The 21,314-nt window shown below is 46.2% G+C and overlaps 1 protein-coding gene across 1 annotated transcript in view; it reads left to right on the top strand.

Annotated features, from left to right (window-relative positions):
* The first annotated feature begins 7,070 nt into the window (after positions 1-7,070).
* The window catches only part of LOC147097255 (ras-related protein Rab-8B), an 83,272-nt gene continuing 69,028 nt past the window's right edge, over positions 7,071-21,314 (top strand). The window contains exon 1 of the mRNA XM_085972056.1: positions 7,071-7,267. Within this exon, the coding sequence (XP_085828182.1) occupies positions 7,144-7,267 (124 nt within the window). The 5' untranslated portion in view covers positions 7,071-7,143. The remainder of the gene's footprint in view (positions 7,268-21,314) is intronic.

Here is a 21,314-nt window from a genome sequence, read left to right as displayed (position 1 = left end):
CTTCTCTACTTTTGTACTCAATACCTCTATTTATGAAGCCCAAGATCCCATGAGGGAAAAATTGAGTCGCGCCCCCTTTGGGGTGCTAACTTTGCCGGGGCGCTACTTTTAGCTCCCCGAAACAATTAGCACACCCACTGCCGAAATTCATCGGTAGTGCCCCAAGGAGGAAGCGGGTCACTACTGGAAGCGCCCCGCCTCCCTCTTGGGGCACTGCGAGTGAATATCGTGGCACTATGTGCCGCGGTACTGCAGGCCTTCCTCCCCTTCTAAAAGGGAAGGGGCCTTGCGCAGCGCAACCTGGGGCCCAGCTGGAACACCAAGGATCGGAGTGTCGGCAAAAGAGCCCGGCACTCAAGAGGAGTGCCAGGCTCACGGAACACAGCCGGCACTCCGCGGGGGGGGGAAGGCGGGGGGTTGGTCAGGAGGCCGGGGACGGCAGCAGGGGCAGGTGCTGGTAGGCGGCCAGCAACAAAAATGGCCGCGCGGCACCTCGCCTTTAATTAGCGCTGTCCCAGCCGCAGGTAGGGCCCCTGACCCCGTCGGACATAGCGTCCGGCGGTAAGTCAGGGGGCGCTACCGAAAGTCGCGGCCGGGGTGTGTGCAGGGATAGAGGGACCTGGGAGTTAATGTGTCTAGGTCCCTGAAGGTGGCAGGACATATTGAGAGAGTGGTTAGCAAAGCATATGGGGGGGAAAAATTCGGTCCCTCTGTCCCTGCACACTCTTTAAAACTGTTAGTCTTAGGGCACTAACGGTTACTGCTGCCGCTAACCTCCCGCTGAATTTTGTGGGAGGTGTTGGCGGCGCCACGCCCGGGCGCTAGTTGCTTTGTGCCCCGTTAGCGCCCTAAGACTAACGGGAGGCGCAAAGCAATCGAATTTTTTCCCCCATATGCTTTACTAACCACTCTCTCACTATGTCCCGCCACCTTCAGGGACCTATGCACATTAACTCCCAGGTCCCTCTGTCCCTGCACACTCTTTAAAACTGTGCCAGTAAGTGTATATTGCCTCTCCCTGTTCCTTCTGCCAAAATGCATCACCTCAGACTTCTCTGTATTAAATTCCATCTGCCACTTGTCTGCCCATTCCGCTAGCCTTTCTATGTCCTGCTGCAGTCGATTGGTATCATCATCATTGTTTGCCACACCCCCAAGTTTGGCGTCATCGGCAAATTTAGAAATTCTACTCTGTGTTCCAATATCCAGGTCATTTATATATCAAAAAAAGCAGTGGCCCCAGCACTGACCCTTGGGGAACACCACTGTCTACATCCTCCAGTCTGAAAAACAGCCATTTACCACAATTTGCTGTTTTCTGTCCTTGAGCCAATTCCTTATCCAAGCTGCCACTGACCCACCTATTCCATGAGCCACAATTTTATTAACCAGCCTTCTATGTGTTACTTTGTCAAATGCCTTCTTAAAATCCATGTAGACAACATCCATTGCATTCCCTTCATCAATCCTCCCTATTACTTCATCAAAAAATTCAATTAGATTAGTCAAACATGATCTGCCTTTTACAAATCCGTGTTGGCTCTCCTTAATTAGCTTAAACCTCTCCAAGTGCCCGTTAATTTTTTCCTTGATTATTGTTTCTAAAACTTTACCCAGCACTGATGTTAAACTGACTGGCCTGTAGTTACTAGGATTGTCCTTACACCCTTTTTTGAACAATGGTGTCATATTTGCCACTTTCCAATCCTCAGGCACCTCCCCTGCATCTAGGGAAGATTGGAAAATTATGGCAAGCCCTTCCGTTATCTCCTCCCCCAATTCCCTTAGTAACCTGGGATGCAAGCCATCTGGACCAGGCAACTTGTCCACTCTAAGCATACCCAGCCTTTCTAGTACATCCTGTCTATCAATTTTCACCCCTTCCATTGCTTCTACCTTTTCCACTGCTACCGATATTTTGTCAGCATCCACCTCCTTGGTAAACACCGATACAAAGTACTCATTGAGTATTCTGGCCTTGCCCTGCGCCTCTAAGCATATATCACATTCTTTGTCCCTAATAGGCCCCACCCCGCCTCTTACTACACGCTTATTGTTTACATGCCGGTAGAAGATTTTTGGGTTCCCTTTTATGTTAACCACCATTCTACTCTCATATTCTCTCTTTGCCAAACTTATTTTCATCTTCACTTCCCCTCTCAACTTATTGTATTAGGTCTGGTTCTCCCTTGAAGAATTCACCTGACATGCATCATACACCCTCTTTTTTTGTTTCATCATCTTCTCTATCTCCCTCGTCATCCAAGGAACCCTTGCTTTGGTTCCCTTACCCTTCCCTCTTGTTGGAATGTACCTAGCCTGCACTTGGAATATCTCCTCCTTAAGATCGCCCATTGTTCCATTACAGTTTTTCCTGTCAGACTTTGGTTCCATTTTACCCTGGCTAGATCCTTTCGCATCCCATTGAAGTTAGCCCTATTCCAGTTTAGAAGTTCCACTCTAGATTGTTCCTTGCTCCTCTCCATTGCTAATCTAAATCTTATGATACGATGATCACTCGTACCCAAGTGTTCTCCCACAGACACTTGGTCGACCTGGCCCACCTCATTCCCCAGCACCAGATCCAGCAATGCCTCCTTCCTCGTTGGGCCAAGAACATGCTGGTCAAGGAAATTCTCCTGAACACATTTCAGAAATTCCTCCCCCTCCTTTCCCTTTACCCTAGCATTACCCCAATTGATATTTGGGTAATTAAAGTCCCCCAATATCACCACTCTATAGCTCTTGCATGTCTCTGCGATTTCCCTGCAGATTTGCTCCTCTACCTCCCTCTCACTATTTAGAGAAAGACAAAGAAAGACTTGGGGGGGCAAAATTGGGTCGCTAACTTCGCTGGGTTTAGCGCCCCAAAAAAGTTAGCGCCCCCGCGCCCGAAATTCACTGGAAGCACCCCACCTCCTTCTTGGGGCGCTGCGAGTGAATATTGCGGCGCTATGTGCAGCAGTGCCACACGCTGCGGCACGTTGCGCTGTGGTACTGCAGGCCTTCCTCCCCTTATTAAAGTGGAGGGGCCCAGCGCAGCGCGACCCGGAACCCAGCTGGGCCATTCGGGATCGGAGTGCCGGCAAAAGAGCCCGGCACTCAAGAGAAGTGCCGGGCTCACGAAGTGCAGCCGGTACCCCATGGGCGGGCTGCACAGGAGGCCAGGGACGGCAACGGGGGCAGGTGCTGGCAGGTGGCCAGTAACAAAAATGGCCGCCCGGCACCTCCCCTTAAATTTGCGCCGCCCCGGCTGCAGGTAGGCCCCATGACCCAGTTGGACATAGCGTCCGGTGGAAAGTCAGGGGGCGCTACCGAAGAACGTGGCCGGGGCGCAAGTGGGGCGCTGCGCACGGCGATGACGTCATCAACGGAGGCGCAGCGCCGTGGTGTGCTAACGGTTAGTGCCGCCACTAACCTCCCGCAGAATTTCGTGGGAGGCATTAGCGGCGCCGCGCCCAGGCGCTGGTTGCTTTGCGCCCCGTTAGCGCCCTCTTAGGGTTCTAATGGGAGGTGCAAGTCAGCCAAATTTCCCCCCTGCATTTATATAGCGCCTTTCACGAGCACCAGACGTCTCAAAGTGCTTTACAGCCAACGAAGTACTACTTGAAGTGTAGTCACTGTTGTAATGTGGGAAACGTGGCAGCCCATTTGCGCACAGCAAGCTCCCACAAACAGCAATGTGTTAATGACCAGATAATCTGTCTTTGTTATGTTGGTTGAGGGATAAATATTGGCCAGGACACCGGGGAGAACTCCCCTGCTCTTCTTCGAATAGTGCCATGGGATCTTTTATGTCCATCTGAGAGAGCAGACAGGGCCTCAGTTAAACACCTCATCCGAAAGACGGCACCTCCGACAGTGCAGCCTATAGGAGGCCTGTAGAATACCCCCAGTAGTGTGATCATACCCTTTTTGCTCCTCAACTCTAACCAAATGGATTCTGTCCTTGTCCCCTCAAGAACATCCTCCCTTTCTAACACTACAAATCTTCCTTAATCAGCACTGCCCACCTCCCTTTTGTCCTTCCCTATCTTTCCTGAACACCTTGTACCCTGCTGGTTTTTTAGTTACCTGAGGGAATTCCCAGAACTTGGTACTAAGGAGACTGGCCGAACCTGCACCACGCGGCCAGCACGTGCTCCCAGTGACGGGAAGGTGGGGTCAGAATCTTTGAGCAGGACAGGTGACCGTGGCATCTCCTTCACTGTACACTTCACCTGTGAAAATAACAGTCACTGAAGATAGCGTAGGGATGAGCTTGGCAACAGATAATGGTACTCCCCAAGATTTCAGCTTGTCAAGTGTGGACACGAAACCTGCTGAAAGCTTTAACGGTGAGGGGGGGGGGGTGAGAGTGTTGTGTTGTGTGGTGTGGGGGGCGGGGGGCAGGAGGGTGCGGGGGGCTGAACATTCTTGGTGCTCTGCGTCCTAAGAATTCTTAATGCGGTTCTGCTGAGGAATCTAGAAGAGGGGCCAGAAACATTCAGTGCCAGCCCTCCTCAACTCTGGCATACATCCAACAACAACTTGCATTCATATACTGCCTTTAATGTAAGAAAACGTCCCAAGGTGCTTCACAGGAGTGTAACCAGACGGAAATTAATGGCATAAAAACAGAAAATGCTGGAAATACTCAGCAGGTCAGGCAGCATCTGTGGAGAGAGAAAGAGAGTTAATGTTTCAGGTCAATGACCCTTCGTCAGAACTGGAAAAAGCAGGAAATGGAACAGAATTTTAAGCAAGTGCAGGGGCAGGGAAAGGGGGAGGGGCGGGAAGAACAAAAGGGAAGGTCTGTGATGGGATGGAAGGCAGGAGAGATTAAATGACAAAAGGGATGATGGCGCAAGGCAAAAGGAGATGGTGATGGGACAAGTAAGAAACAAAAGATGGCTCTAGATGAAGTGTAAATGGCACTGGCAGAATGATTGACAGCTGCAAGTCTAAGAAGAAGATATTAGGAAAGGTGAGGTAGCGTTTGAGGAGAGTCTTAAAGGTGGAGAGGGAGGCAGAGACGCTGAGGGAGGGAATTCCAGAGCTTGGGACCTCGGCAGCTGAAGGCACGGCCGCCAATGGTGGAGTGAAGTGAGTTAGGGATGGACAAGAGGCCAGAGTTGGAGGAGCGCAGAGATCCAGTCTCACTCACTCACCTGCAGACACATCAACCAACCAACCACAGGGGACATGGTGGGCGGCGGGGGGGGGAGTGGGGGGTGGTTAAGGGAGACTGTGGCACTGTGCAGTGGCACAGAACAGCTATCATCTTCCATATCTATTTGACGTGGCAGAGCTTGCAGCCTTGGTTCACTATCTAAATGATTTCAGTTCACTCACAACTTAATTTTGTAATATTCGTAACTTGATGACCTTTGATTAAACCATCTCATGTCATTTAATTGGCCATAAGTCAAGAATCCTACGTCAACTCATTCTTTCCTAAGAGCTCAAATCAATGCCTCACCTCCCTTTGAATTTCCTTCCTCCTACAGAGGCCAGGCTTTTATAAGTTTAACATCACCTAATCTAGTTTACTCTGTTCAAACTTGCACTCTGCCCATTTTACCTCGGTTTCTCTCAAAGAAACACTTTTGTTTTTCAGATCTGTTTTTAAAGTTTATTTAAACTGTTATCTAACAACTGTTGTTTTGACATATATATATATATTTAGGTATTTTACTCAAACAAGTATTTTTTTCTGGTTTGGGAACTTATTGCGGGATATCTTGAAGTGGAAACTGGGCCTTTGCTGATTCTTATCTGAGCAAACATGAACAGAGATCTGAACGGCTGGACACACTCGGTTACTGATCATAGAATCATAAGAGATTAACGGCACAGAAGGAGGCCATTCGGCCCATTGTGTCTGAGCTGGCCGAAAAAGAGCGATCCAGCCTAATCCCACTTTCCAGCTCTTGGTCCGTAGCCCTGTAGGTTTCAGCACTTCAAGTGCATATCCGAGTACTTTGTAAATGTGACGAGGGTTTCTGCCTCTACCACCCTTTCAGGCAGCGAGTTCCAGACCTCAGGGCCTGCTGTTGTCATGGTTTCCCCACCCCAGGGCCTGCTGTTGTCATGGTTCCCCCCTCCACCCTCTGGGTGAAAAAGTTCTCCTCAACTCCCCTCTAATCCTTCTACTAATTACTTTAAATCTATGCCCCCTGGTTATTGACCTCTCTGCTAAGGGAAACAGGTCCTTCCTATCCACTCTATCTAGGCCTCTCATAATTTTATACAACTCTTTTGGATGAGATGTTAAACCGAGGGCCCCGTCTGCTTGTGGACGTAAAAGATCCCATGGCACTATTTGAAAGAGCAGGGGAGTACTGCCTGGCCAATATTTATCCCTCAACCAACATCATTTAAACAGATTATCCGGTCATTATCACATTGCTGTTTGTGGGAGCTTGCTGTGCGCAAATTGGCTGTCGTTTCCCACATTACAACAGTGACCACACTTCAAAAAGTACTTCATTCAAGCGCTTTGGGATGTCCGATGGTCGTGAAAGCTGCTGTAGAAATGCCAGTCTTCCTTTCTTTCAATTAAATCTCCCCTCAGCCTCCACTCTTGCAAAGAAAATGACCACTTTATAACCAAATGTTACATATTCAATGGATTCAATTAAAAGGGTTGGGTAGCATTTATTAAAGGCGATAGCAAAATACTGCAGGTGCTGGAAATCCGAAATAACAACATAAAATGCTGGAAAAACTCAGCAGGTCAGGCAACATCCGTGGAGAGAAATTAGTCGACGTTTCGGGTCGAAGCCCTTTTTCAAAACTGGAAAGGAAACGAAATAGATCGAAAGGCGGGCTGATTGCAGTCAGAGGGGAACAAAGCACAGAATGGAAGCAGCCTTTGCCCCCAAGAAGGGGTCCCTGGGGTCAGGTGGGAGTAAAGGAGTGAGGTGGGCAGGAGGAGGACTACAACTCCCAGCAGCAGCAGCGGCGGCAGCAGCCACGCAGGCGCAGTGCGCAGCGCCCGGCCTTGGCGTCACGGCGGCCACCGACCAAAGAGGTGGCGGGGACTGGGGATGACGTCGATGCTGCCGCCCCGCCCCCCTCCTCCTCCCTGGGTGCGCGCGCAGGGCGATCGGGCTTTCCGTTGGGCCGCCGCGCAGCGACAGTCCGCCCGCCCGGCTCGACATGGCCAAGACCTACGATTACCTCTTCAAGCTGCTGCTGATCGGCGACAGCGGCGTCGGGAAAACCTGCCTCCTCTTCCGCTTCTCGGAGGACGCCTTCAACACCACCTTCATCTCCACCATAGGTGAGTGGATTCAGCCCGGGGCCTGCTGTTGTCATGGTTTCCCCTCCACCCCACCCCAGGGCCCGCTGTTAACATCATCCCCCCCCCCCCCCCCCCCCCCCCAGGGCCCGCTGTTATCATCCCCCTCCCAACCCCAGGGCCCGCTGTTATCATCATCGCCCCCCAGGGCCCGCTGTTATCATTCTCTTTCCCCCCCCCAGGACCCGCTGTTATCATCTCTTCCCCCCCCCCACCCCAGGGCCCGCTGTTATCATCCCCCCCCCCACCCCAGGACCCGCTGTTATCATCCCCCCCCCCCCCCAAACCCCAGGGCCCGCTGTTATCATCCCCCCCCCCTCCACCCCAGGACCCGCTGCTATCATCTCTTTCCCCCCAGGGCCCGCTGTTATCATCTCCCCCACCCCAGGACCCGCTGTTATCATCTCCCCCCCCCCCCCCCCCCAAACCCCAGGGCCCGCTGTTATCATCCCCCCCCCCCCCCAAAACCCCAGGGCCCGCTGTTATCATCTCCCCACCCCACCCCAGGGCCCGCTGTTATCATCTCTCCCCTACCCCCACCCCAGGGCCCGCTGTTATCATCCCCCCCCCACCCCAGGGCCCGCTGTTATCATCTCCCCCCCCCCCCACCCCAGGGGCCCCTGTTATCATCTCTCTTCCCCCCCCCCCCCCCCCCCCACCCCAGGGCCCGCTGTATTCATAGTTCCCCACCCCTCCCAACCCCAGCTGTTGTCACGGTTTCCCCCCCACCCCAGCCGCTGGCAGTTTGATGGTGGCATTGGGACCATCCCCTCCTCTTTACACCTGATGGTTACACTAAAGTGAACTTGCATTTATAGAGCGCCTTTCGTGGCCTCAGGCCGTCCCAACATAGGCACAGAAGTAAATAATTTAGTCCTCAAGACTGTTCTGCCATTCAATCAGATCCTGGCTGATTTGTACCTCAACTGCAGATTTTGAAGGGTAGTCACTGCTGTAAAGTAGGCGGCAGCCAATTTACACACAGCAGAAATTAATGTTGTTGGTTGAAGCATAAATGTTAGTAAGGACAATGGAAAACTCCCCATCTGTTCTTACAATAGTTCCATGGGATCTTTTACATCCACCTTGGAGGGCAAACCTTGGTTTAACATCCCATCCAAGAGACAGAATCGCTGATCGTCTAGGCTGACACTTCAGTTTTGTCCTATGTGCTCAAGTCTGTCGAGTGGGGTGTAAACCCACAACCTTGAGACTCGCACTGAGACAAGTCTGACACTTGAGCACACACTTAGAAGTAACGACCAGAATTTGAAATACCTTGAAATGAGCAACAACACTAATTTACAAAAGCAAAATACTGCCGATGCTGGAAATATGAAATAAAAACAGAAAATGCTGGAAATACTCTTTTATACTCATCACGATGTTTGTCTCAAAACCAAACTACAGAGGAATTTACGTTAATCCCAAGTTGCTTATTTCAATTGGTTTGTTAAAACATTTTTAGCACTCATTTCCCACTTTGTGGCTATTTACAATTCTCAATTAAAATTATTGGTAATTTTTTTTAGCACAAGAATGACTTCGGTAATCAGGAGTGGACTAGATTCTGGTTGTCTTATGTAAAGTACGCACTTCCTGTAGACAGACACAGCACTTGCTTCAAGCCAAAGCGAGCGCGTGCATTACCAGTCAATTGCAGTGAAATAGATATACAAAATTTTCATACTTTGTCCACTTAAGCTGTGAAAAATGCCCATCACTTTGTCGAGAGATGAGGTCCTGAGGTAATTGTGGTGAGAGCATTTTGAAGTGATGAATTTAGAATGTTAATAAATACGTTAAAGCATATTAGCTTGACTGCAGTTTCACCTGCAGTTTATTGTAACACCATTTAATATTTGTTAGGAGTACTGATTAAACTGCAACATTGAGCCATGGATTCTATAGCTAGATGTGCTGCACACTACAGATCTGTTTTACGGTTCATTTACACTCAACTCTAGCATGCTTATGCAAAGTAGTTTTGGTTTTGCACAGCCACTAAAGTTGTAATGTAAATTTATGGGTTTGACCTGACTGGATGTTGTATGTAGTGTAACTCTAGTGCTGTATCAAGCTGATTTAAAAAAAAAAAAACCTTTGAAACTACCTGCAGTTAATTTAAAATGTTAAGAGAAAGCAGACACCGTTCTCCACACCCTCTAAATGCACTTGCTGAGCTCCCACACGATCAGAAGAATGAGTTGCAGGTCATGCACACGTGCTGCAGCCGACACTAAGACCAGTAATTCTGTGTAAATGAAGCGGAAGTGGAATTCAGAACTTCACAGAATCACAGAAACCCCACAGTGCAGATAGAGGCCATTTCAGCCCATCGAGCCTGCACCGACACATATCCCACCCAATCCCCGTAACCCCTACACCAACACATATCCCACCCTATCCCCGTAACCCCACGTATTTAATCCCCCTAACACTAAGGGTCAATTTATCATAGCCAATCAACCTAACCCGCACATCTTTGGATTGTGGGAGGAAACCGGAGCACCCGGAGGAAACCCACGCAAACACGGGGAGAATGTGCAAACTCCACACAGACAGTCGCCCGAGGCCGGATTCGAACCCGGGTCCCTGGCGCTGTGAGGCAACAGTGCTAACCACTATGCCACCGTATCTGCTTGTTCTGTGTATTTCTGTGTATTTCTAAAAAAAACTACTGGTTGATATCTTGTGGATTGAGGAGCAAGTGTAGCCTTCAAATGAAGTGGGGCTGGAGGGAAGTCTATAATTTGACTATAACAAGCAGATGCGATTCAGTCCCCATTTTAAAATCACACCTTCTGTCTTTATTTTTATGTAATATTTGATTTTATATTTATAGTTAAGCATCAAAACTTGGCAATTTTGGAAACCAGAGAAATTGAGTTGGTTGTCGTACGGGAGTTTATCTGCAGTCGGGACTGAGGTGCTGGGATGTTACTACACCACCACTGGTGGGTGGGTGTAATTACAGCATGACAAGTTTACATAGACAGTTTCCATTACAAATGTGAACAGAGGAAATGCATGCCGATGTGAGATTTTTAATGTAATATATGGTAAAGCTGTCCAATTTATTTTTATCAACTCAAACTCCTTGTTATTCCACCGGATTTAGACGCCACCCCATTTTGATTATGTGCAGATGCTTCTGAAATTTAGGCCCCTTTTTCCAACAGGTATATTTTTTCTTGATGCTGTCAGTTACAGCTAGTTTGTATATTTATGAAACATTGCATCAGTGTTTTACTTTGGTACTAATATGCTATAGGTAAAATTAGTTAAGCCAATAAGCACCGCTGCACAATATATTTCTTGGGTGATGCTCTTAATTCACCATTTATAGGAGTGGCTTTTTTTCCCCCAGCCAGATTTCTCTGCCCTCTTCCTGAACTCGGCCCCTTACTGTAATGGGTTTCTACAGGTACCAAGCCTCCTCTGGTACTTTATCCAACTGGGCATTCTTCACATTAACCTTGATGGCACTGACAGGTTATGTTGAACACGAGGACATCACAGCTGACCCCGATCTTGTTCTCACTTGATGTTGGCGTGTTTTCAGCAGGAGTTATTAGATTAGTGATCAGGAGGGGAAGCCCCGGGTATTCCCTCTCTAAAGGCAGTGGGGCCACATAGACCAGTTATTCAGCAGTCAGAATCAGGGGAATTTATAATGGGGAACAAAGAAATGGCAAACCAATTAAATACATACTTTTTGGTTTTGTCTTCACAAAGGAGGACACAAATAACCTCCCAGAGATGTTGGGAAAAATAGGGTTTAATGAGAGGGAGGAATTGAATGAAATCAGTATTTGTAGGGAAATGGTGTTAGGGAAATTGGCAGGATTGAAGGCCGATAAATCCCCAGGGCCTGATAACCTACATCCTAGGGTACTTAAGGAAGTGGCCCTAGAAATAGTAGATGCATTGCTGGTCATCTTCCAAAATTCTATAGATTCTGGAACAGTTCCCATGGATTGGAGGGTAGCTAATGTAACCCCACTATTTAAAAAAGGTGGTAGAGAGAAAATGGGGAATTATAGACCGGTAAGCCTGACATCGGTAGTGGGGAAAATGCTAGAGTCCATTATAAAAGATGTAATAGCAGAGCACTTGGAAAACAGTGACAGGATCGGACAAAGTCAACACGGATTTACAAAAGGTAAATCCTGCTTGACTAATCTACTGGAATGTTTTGAGGATGTAACTGGTAGAATAGGTAAGGGAGAACCAGTGGATGTGGTGTATTTGGACTTTCAGAAGGCTTTCGATAAGGTCTCGCATAAGAGATTGGCGTGTAAAGTTAAGGCACATGGGATTGGGGGCAAGGTATTGACTTGGATAAAGAACTGGTTGGCAGACAGGAAGCAAAGAGTTGGAATAAACGGCTCTTTTTCCGAGTGGCAGGCAGTGACTAGTGGGGTACCGCAGGGATCGGTCCTAGGACCCCAGCTATTCAAAATATATATTAATGATCTAGACGAGGGAACTAGATGTAATATCTCCAAGTTTGCAGACGACACAATGCTGGGTGGGCGTGTGTGCTGTGAGGAGGATGCCGAGAAACTCCAGTATGATTTGGACAGGTTGGATGATTGGGCAGAAGCATGGCAGATGCAGTATAATGTGGATAAATGCGAGGTTATCCACTTTGGTGGCAAAAACAGGAAGGCAGACTATTATCTGAACGGCAATAGATTGGGCGAAGGGGAAGTGCAACGAGACCTGGGTGTCCTTGTGCACCAATCGCTGAAGGTAAGCATGCAGGTGCAGCAGGCGGTTAAGAAGGCAAATGGTATGTTGGCCTTTGTAGCGAGAGGGTTTGAGTAAAAGAACAAGGATGTCTTGCTGCAGTTGTACAGGGCCTTGGTGAGACCACACCTTGAGTATTGTGTGCAGTTTTGGTTGCCTTATCTGAGGAAGGATGTTCTTGCCATGGAGGGAGTGCAGCGAAGCTTCACCAGACTGATACCTGGGATGGCAGGAATGACGTATGAGGAGAGATTGGGCCGATTGGGCATTTACTAGCTCGAGTTTAGAAGAATGAGAGGGGATCTCATTGAAACTTATAAAATTCTAACAGGACTAGACAGACTAGATGCAGGAAGGATGTTCCTGATGGTGGGGGAGTCCAGAACCAGGGGTCACAGTCTAAGGATAAGGGGTAAACCATTTAGGACTGAGATGAGGAGGAATTTCTTCACCCAGAGAGTGGTGAACCTGTGGAATTTTCTACCACAGAAGGCAGTGAAGGCCAATTCATTAAATATATTCAAGAAGGAGTTGGATATATTTCTTAAGGCTAAAGGGATCAAGGGATATGGGGAGAAGGCAGGGACAGGGTACTGAATTTGGATGATCAGCCATGATCTCATTGAATGGCGGAGCAGGCTCGAGGGGCCGAATGGCCTACTCCTGCTCCTATCTTCTATGTATCTATAACTCGCTGAGCTATTGGGGGCTCTGAGCTATTGAGGACTCAGGCGGGACTTCTAGTGATGTTAACTGTCATGCAGTAAGCGACTTCTGATTGTGAAAGATTTAGATTAATGTAAGTTCTAAATACTCAGTTTTAGACCTGGAAATGATGATCTGCAAGATCTCTCCTCTCTCGCCTGTGAATTGTTAATCGACATACTGTAGCTGGCCAAGCAATAATTGGAGTTCCTTGCAAATGTTGTCCGAAGTTGTAATTTAAGTCGGGTAAGCTGGCTAAACTGAAAACTTGTCTTTCTTTCCTCCTCTGAAGATTAAAGTATCCCTCTTTCAATCACGGCCAACCAGAGTTGTTTGGTATTTGAAAGAGTCCAGTTTGTAGTTGATTTTAAAGTTGGGAGAGGATGCCCAGCCTGGGAGGCTATCCACTTGAGATTTTTCTCAGCTGGTGGATGATGTGTGCAAGTGACCTGGGGTCCCACTCTCTGTTCTCCCCTGTTAAAAACCATCTGGTCTCTGCTCAGCAGCCTGGGCTGAGATTGTTTACTCAGTGTATGTACGATTGCGAACACATATCGATGTCAGGCCAGTCAGTGCCCTGTGTCAGCGCTGTTACCCAGCCACGCCACTCAGCAACTTAAATTACATGTAGGTTGTCTTTGCCTTAGGACTGTTCAAGGATCAGGTTGTTGGTTGGGCCTTGTTTTGGTCTGTTCGGTTTAAATCAGGCAAGCACCTTGTGTTGGACAACTTTGGGAGTCCGTTGCAACTTTCCTTTTGGGAGTTGTATCCAAGTGCCAGGTTTATTAGGTCAATGCATTTTGTACAGAACTCAGTCCGGAGAAGGAATGCATCAGTTGTTTACACCAGTTATTATTCTCCTTGGGCTCTTGGCCACTCATAAGAGAAAATAATTAAATCCAGTCATATGCAAACATGACTCAGTGCTCAAGTAATGGAGTGTGCACTTTTTTTATCCATTTGTTTTGTATTAACAAACACTAAAAGGATTATTGGCCATGCAAAAATGTCTGTTAATTGGTACTTTATAAAGAAATTGCCATGAAGTATATTAAAACTCTCGTGTTCCAGCTCTTTACTTCATACTAGCGTACAGCTGTGTTTTCTGTTTATTTTGCCCATCTGATTCCTTCCAATATTCTAAAGCTATAGATTGGTCTGTTGGGTATTATCACTCAAGTTCTGTTTTACTTCAGTTCTTTATTTGTTTCCTCCTCCGCATTGCTTTTTGAGGGCTTATGTGACCTCGTCTCCCCCTAGATATCTGCCAATGGTGCTTTGTAGCTGGCCTTTAAGAACTGTATGTGACAGCTCAACTTATTTTTCACTCGCTGCTTCCCTCCAGATATTGTGGACAAGATCAGAAACATGTTTAGTAGAAACCTGTAGGCGAGTGCCCACGTTCTACCACTTTTTTTTTATGCTGACCTCCAATTAACATTTGGACTTGCCTCTCAGCCTGGGTATCCTCTCCCAACTTTAAAATAAACTGGTAGACTAGCATTTTGATGGATGAGTGAAGAAATTGAGGCCTATCGTCAATGAACAGTCCTCTCTGCTTGGCTTGTCCCAGAGGATTGATGATGCTGGGGAAGTCTTGTCTTCCTGGCTGAAAGAGGGAGAATAGAGGTGGGAGGCAGCAATGGGAAAATTGAATTCCAAAGAGCATTGTAATATTCCCACTGCTTTGAACCAATTTTTTAAAAAGATGTAAATTACTTCCACTCTTGCAGAATATTTCCATTGTTTCTCCACAGACTGTTAATTTAATTATACATTTAATTATATCTTGGTCTGTTTCACTACACAAATGGTGGTGATGCATACAAAACAGGAAGTGAAAATATACGCAGGCAAAAGTCACGAGTGGCCTGTACAGAACCCAACATTTAATAACTGAAAGATTTAAGTGAAAAATCTTTGTTATTTTTTATGTTTTTTGCAAAATAGGTAAGGGAGTTTTGCCACATTTCAGTTCATAAGGAAGTCTCGCAGTTTTAAAAAAAAAAAAAGCAAATTCTGGAAATCTGAAACAGCAAATGCCAAGCATACACAGCTAATCTGTTATCAATAAAGGGCAGGCAAACATTTTGAGTAAATCTTCTTAATAGCAGTGTTAACCTGGCTTTACTCTACAGATATGCTGTGCATCCATCCATCGCGAGTTGTTGCTTGTAAACTTTGCGATTTTAACCGCTCCACCATTGGCAGCCGAGCCTTCAGCTGCCTGGGCCCTAAGCTCTGGAATTCCCTCCCTAAACCTCTCTACCTCTCTCTCCTCCTTTAAGACGCTCCTTAAAACCTACCTTTTTGACAAAGCTCTTGGTTATCTGCCCTAATATCTCCTTATGTGGCAAATTTTGTTTGATAACGTTCCTGTGAAGTGCTTGTGGGATGTTTTGCTACGTTAAAGGTGCTATATAACTGCACGTTGTTGTTGCATACTGCAAAAACCATTCTGAATACACTGCAGCCACTCAGATTCTGTTAAATGAGTCGGAAAGACATTACCATGCTAATGCTTTAACTGAAACCCGGTTTACCTGCTTCCTTTGTTCTATGGAGTGCCCATCGAGTCTGAATAAATTTTCTGACTAGCTGACTAGATTTGATTCTATTAGTTAGTATGCGGGCTGCAGCCAGTTTTGTTTTTTGATGAGGCAATTTTGGAAATCTCATGCCAGCGGTATCAATAAATTATCTGTGTTTGTTCAGGCAGATTACTGAGATGTTATCTTTGGTTTTCCTATATATATTCCAGGTTTTAACTCCAAAGAATACCCCACCAGGCAAACATCCCCTGTGTTTTAAATCTTGCGGATATTTGACAGGCTGGTGCAAGGATGAGACAGATGTATTTAATTTCTTTTGTACCTGGTTGAACGTTGGATGTTACAAACTATATAATAGACAGTCTTCTTGCATTTTTCTAGGGGTTAGACACTTCCTTAGTCTGACATTTAAAATGATCATCCTTGTATTCAAATCCCTCCAAGGCATCGCCCCTCCCCATCTCTGTAATCTCCTCCAGCCCTAGAACCCTCCGAGATATCTGCGCTCCACCAAATCTGGTCTCTTGAGCATCCCCGATTATAATCGCTCCACCATTGGCGGCCGTGCCTTCAGCTGCCGAGGTCCTAAGCTCTGCCATGACCTCTCTTTCCTCCTTTTAAGATGCTCCTTTAAAACCTCTCTCTTTGACCAAGCTTTTGGCCATCTGCCCTAACATCATCATCATGTGGCTCGGTGCGCTCCTGTGAAGTGCCTTGGGATGTTTTACTGTGTTAAAGGCGCTACATAAATACAAGTTGTTGACTAGACCCTCTGGTTGTGTTGTGGACACAGATTCAGGTTTTCTATCAGTATGCATGCTATGTTTGCACCTACTGAGGAAGTGTAAGTTAGTGTAAAAGTATGCAAGCTGTTATATTGTCTTTTGCTACTGCTTACTTGTTACTTTTAATAAACCTGCGTCACGGTTTACAGACGATGCCATTGTCTGTTATTTTCCTATTGTAGTCTAGGATGTTGAGTGCTCATGGCAATTCCAACAAGCTAAATACAGTATTTTGTTCAACATTACTAGACGTTGTATGTGTTAGTAAGGAGTGAAAGCTCGTTTACAAGAGTGGTCCGTGATGCTGAACATGAGAAATATGAATACAACCCCAAAAAATAAAGTCCACTGCATTAAATTATATATACTTTTACTTAAAGTTATAGAGACGTTTTAAAAATAGTTGTTTTGGGAAAATGAAAACTTGATGTCATGGGCGTCCCCCAAACTAAATTAGACCAATGTGGGGAAAACACTCAAGTGTTGGGGTATAGTGAGTGTAAATCAAACAATTTAGTCATGCATTCTACAATGGAGGGTGATCCCTTCATCATAGTTATAGTGTGGGCCAAAGATTCTAGTTTAATGGTATGCCAGTTCAGTACTTGTGATCTTAAACTTGCCACCAAATTTTATAAAGGGGGTGAAAATGTTGTGCTCTGTTGAATGTCGATCCATTCTCTTTAGAATTAGCATAGTGTTTTTGCGATCGCATTTTTAACATTAGCCAGGTTGAATTTGTCAATGTTAGAATTCAGCTTCTACACTTGTAAAATGTTTGGCATGAGGTTTAGAGATCTTGATCAGTGCTGCTTGGTTAGTTTCTGTTGAGCTGTTCAGGGGATTTCTGAAGGTTTGTTGGAATTTGATCTATAGACTTGAGGCAGAGGAAGATGCAGAGCTATGGAGAGCAAGCAGGGCAGTGGGATTCGTTTTGGATTGCTGTGGCCCAAACACAAAGGGTTGAATAACCGTGTATGTAAATTTCTAATGGCTCTTTCTATCTGATTTGTATATATGAAAATCTAGTCTGCATCTGCTGTACCTCCGGTGTCAGTGTGTCATGGGTGAAAAATTTGTGTGACACTTGAAACTGCCTTAATGATATTCATCATAAATCACAATTGAACAATCTTTTTGGAGAGCAATAACGTCAATCTGACCGTTATAACCTGGCCTCTTCCCAAGAGGTGAATCAAGGGATTTACAAATAGCTTCCAATCTAGAGAAACTTTCCTCATAACAATAGCAATCAGCCTGCAAGTGACCTATTTAAACTGCTTCCCCACAGAAAGTACCTGAGCAGTGGTGTTAAAGGGACAGGCCAGGTAAAAGCACCAGTCCATCTTCATAGCTAAAACCTCCAAGACTGCCCACGGCTCAGCTAGTGGGAGGAGAGGGGAGACCAAAATTGAATGAAGAGCCCATATCTGATCCTGTAGTTATCTCAAGTACACAAATTAGATCCTTCCACCATACTGCAGTATAATAGCTCCGTGTTTTCTCTTTAGAGTCTTGTTGATCCTGTATTTGTACCTTTCCCACTATCCATGCCTGTGTAACACCCTGTGTAAAGTGGTAACTTCATGTCTGGTATTAACAATAGTGAAATACAGCTTCACGTCAAGGTCAGTATGCTTGTGCGGTCTCTACTTGTATACTTTTACAAGCATAGCATGAGGAGGGATTTAACTGGGTGCTTATTTTAGCTGTTCAGTGGATCAGATTATCATTTGAAATCTCAGTCCTTCATCTTGATGCAGAAGCGAATAGAATGAGGCTACAGTTATGCTGACACTTTTCTGTTTTCTCATTGGCGGCAACATCAGTGACTAGGGTATTGCCCGTATAGACTGAGTGTAACTCCAGGGAGAGTGGCACATTCGAGTGGGAGCAGTAAAGCTGGGGTTTCAAACTCCAAATCCAGGCTACACTCTGTCTCCAAATTCAGAGTATGGTTGTACAGAAGGACATCTATTGAATATTGTCATGACTAAATACAGATCAGTTGAAGCAGTGCCAGCAACTTATGGTTACAGGCAGTTGTTTCCCCTTGTAGTCCGCAAGTCAACCATTCCGCATACTCTTGATGTTTCAGATTTGCTTTTGATGCAAAAAAACCTCATAACTTGAGTTAAGAGATGTTGACTGGATTTACACTTCCTGGGGCTTGCAACTAGCTTCAAAAACAACCCAGCCAAGTCGCTGTGCAACTCCTGTCTGTATGACTTGCACACAGCCAATCTGCTCGTCACCATGTGCAGTAAAACTGCACCGTGACTCACTTTCTGATTCATGCGTTTTTTGACATTCATTTTAATTCCCACATATTTAATATTGAATGAATTGCTGATTGTAGTGACATTTTGCTATTTGCCAGAACATGATGCTTTCCTCCAATCTCTTGTTATCCATAGCAAATAGAAAGATGATATTCTTCACTGACGTGAAACACTGTTGTTGTGTCTGGCAGGAGAATCTGCTCCTTGCTGGGGTGTTGCCTGTATAGACTGAGTTCATTTGTAATATGTGTTTGTTTTAAGTGATAATGTTGCAAGAAAGACAAACTCGACTTACTACAATTGTGATTCTTGTGACTTGGGTTTATTTTATTCTTCAAAGAACTCTAATATAGCAGTGACTGGTAGAGCATTATATTTAATATACTTGGGATTTCCCCCTCTATCATCCTGAAAGTTACAACTTTTGATTGTGTAGGCGTCGGCGTCCTTGGAGAACCTTGCCCAAGTGACTTCTTCATATGATCATGAGTAATGAAGATCAGTGGGCCGAGTCTGCTTTTGTCCATGTGAATGTGGAGATGCTAAGAGCAACTTCTGCCCTAGCTGGGCTTGGTTAACTTGAACTAGACCAGGAATTGAAGATGAGTTGCATAAATTAGTGCCACCCCCCCCCCCCCCCCCCCCCCTGGTGAACAGACCCACTGAGCTCCACAGGGCTGTTTTCCTTTTGTGTAATGTAGAAATGGGTTTTGTATGGTTCGATTGGCACTATTTTTGTTAAGATTACAGTGTGAAATTCTAAATTTAGTAGAATTTTGATATTCTGACTTTTTGTTGGATTTAAATTGTAACCAGAATTCTGTTACTATTCAAAGTTATAATGGCCATTCTATGTTCCCTACCTTCCCTATTCTTCTCCTCTCAACCAAGTGACTCCTCGTCCTAAGTGACTTCAAGCTTTACCTAAAGTCCTGTTAACTTCTGCACTTTTCTGACCTCGCTCGAGGTCTCTCTACACCAGCTTCCCTTAATATGCCCACAACCATCATGTGCAGCTTCGCCACTGCTCGGGTTTTGATTACTGACCAAGCCATCCTCGAACCTCTGTGCTTCAACTACTGCCCTATTTTCAACCTCCAGGGCACCCTGTCTGCTTTGAAAAACTGTCATGTGATCTCTTGCATCCACGCAAACAGATAGACAGGACCTCGGTTTAACAACTCGTCCAACTGACAGTGCCTTGGTACTGCCCCTGATAGTAAACCAAGTCTTGGAGTGGCGCTTGACCCCGCTCTGTTTTGACTCCCAATGTGAGAGTGCTCCCACTGAGCCAAGCTGAAAAATTACATGCGTAAAGTTACTGATTTTTAGGGAGAAAGGGGATGCACATGCTCTGTACCAAATTCCACTCCTGTCGGAGAAATATTTTACTAATAGCCCTGAAAGTATGGTGGTCAGCTTCCATTAGGTATGCGAGTTACACCCAGTTCCATCTACCCCAGTGACTGTTACCGTCTGACAGTTGTGGAACAGCCAAAACTTTCTCCAGCTGAACCCTGAGAAGACTGAGGTCCTCCTGTCCAGTTCCTGCTGGGAACTCGGCACCCTTGCGCCTGGTTCCATTTCCCCCCTGCCCTGAGGCTGAAGCCACAGCGGCACAACCTCATTGCTGCATTATCATAACAGCCTATTTCCACATACATCACCTCACTGCCTCTTGTCGGTATCTCGCCCTGCCACCACTGAAACTCTCATCTACGCCACCTTCGCTTTGCTCAACTTCCCTAGCACTCTCACTGGGATTCCAACAACAACAACAACTTGCATTTATATAGCACACACAGGCAGCAAAAACTTTGCTACTAGCATTCTATCCCATGCTTAGAGCCACTTGCCTATTGTTCCCCTCTTCACCAGCTCTTCATCTCCCAGTGCATCAATTTCAGAATCCTCATCTTCTGTTCCTTGTCTCCCTATCTCTGCAACCAATCCCTCCTATGCTCCACCTGCAGCTTATTGTACGTTCTACCCCTCCCTTCTGTTGCTATCATCAGTGATGGTTCAATGCTCTCCCGGCTGCCCTCCCACCTTGCATAAACTTGAACTCATCCTAACCTCTGCTGTCCGTATCCTAACTCGCACCAAATCCTGTTCAGACGTCACCCCTATGCTTGGCTCCTGGTCTGGCAATGCCTTGAAAAATTCTCATTTCCAATTTCAAATCCCTCTATGGCCTCGCCTCTCCCTATCTATGTAGCCTCCTCCAGTCCTACAACCCTTGGATCTCTGCACTCAAATTCTGGCCTCTTGCGCATCCCCGATTTTCTTCACTCTATCATTGGTGGCCGTCCTTTCAGCTGCCTAGGCCTTGAGCTCTGGAATTTTCTCCATAAACCTCTGCCTCTCTCCTCCTTTAAGATGCTCCTTAAAACTTACCTCTTTGACCAGGCTTTTGGTCACCTGTCCTAATATCTCCTTCTGCGGCTCGGTGTCCCATTCTGTTTGATAACGCTCCTGTGAAGCGCCGTGGGACGTTTTACTAAAGGCGATATATAAATGCAAGTTGCTGTTAAATCTTCAATTATGGACCTGTATCCTGGGATTCTCTTCCTGAATCCCTCTGTCTTGCTATATTTCTTCTCTCTTCCAAAATCCACCTGAAAACCTGCCTCTGACCATGCCTTCAGCCATCTTCCCTATCCCTCTGAGTCTTCAAAGTTTTCTTTACTTCCTTCACCTCCCGGCACTGTCCTGTGCAGCACCGTGCCATGTTCACTACAATAAGGACACAGCACAAGTGCAAGTTTCTTTCAGGATTGTAACAAAGCTGCATGAGTTCGAGCCTGAAGTGTTGAGCTTCGTTGCTTGTGTTGTGTGACATGGTGGCGGAAGTCATTACCAAAACCTAGGAGTTTTGTTGGGGAGTAAAACCTTTGGATAGTTTTATCAACACATCTATTTGCACGCAGTTTATTGTCCTATTTATGTA

The sequence above is a fragment of the Somniosus microcephalus genome, chromosome 32 (genome assembly GCF_052327205.1).
Source record: "Somniosus microcephalus isolate GS21.2 chromosome 32, FLI_Smic_1.0, whole genome shotgun sequence".
Classification (NCBI taxonomy): domain Eukaryota; kingdom Metazoa; phylum Chordata; class Chondrichthyes; order Squaliformes; family Somniosidae; genus Somniosus; species Somniosus microcephalus.
This window is presented reverse-complemented; position numbering and strand designations above follow the sequence as displayed.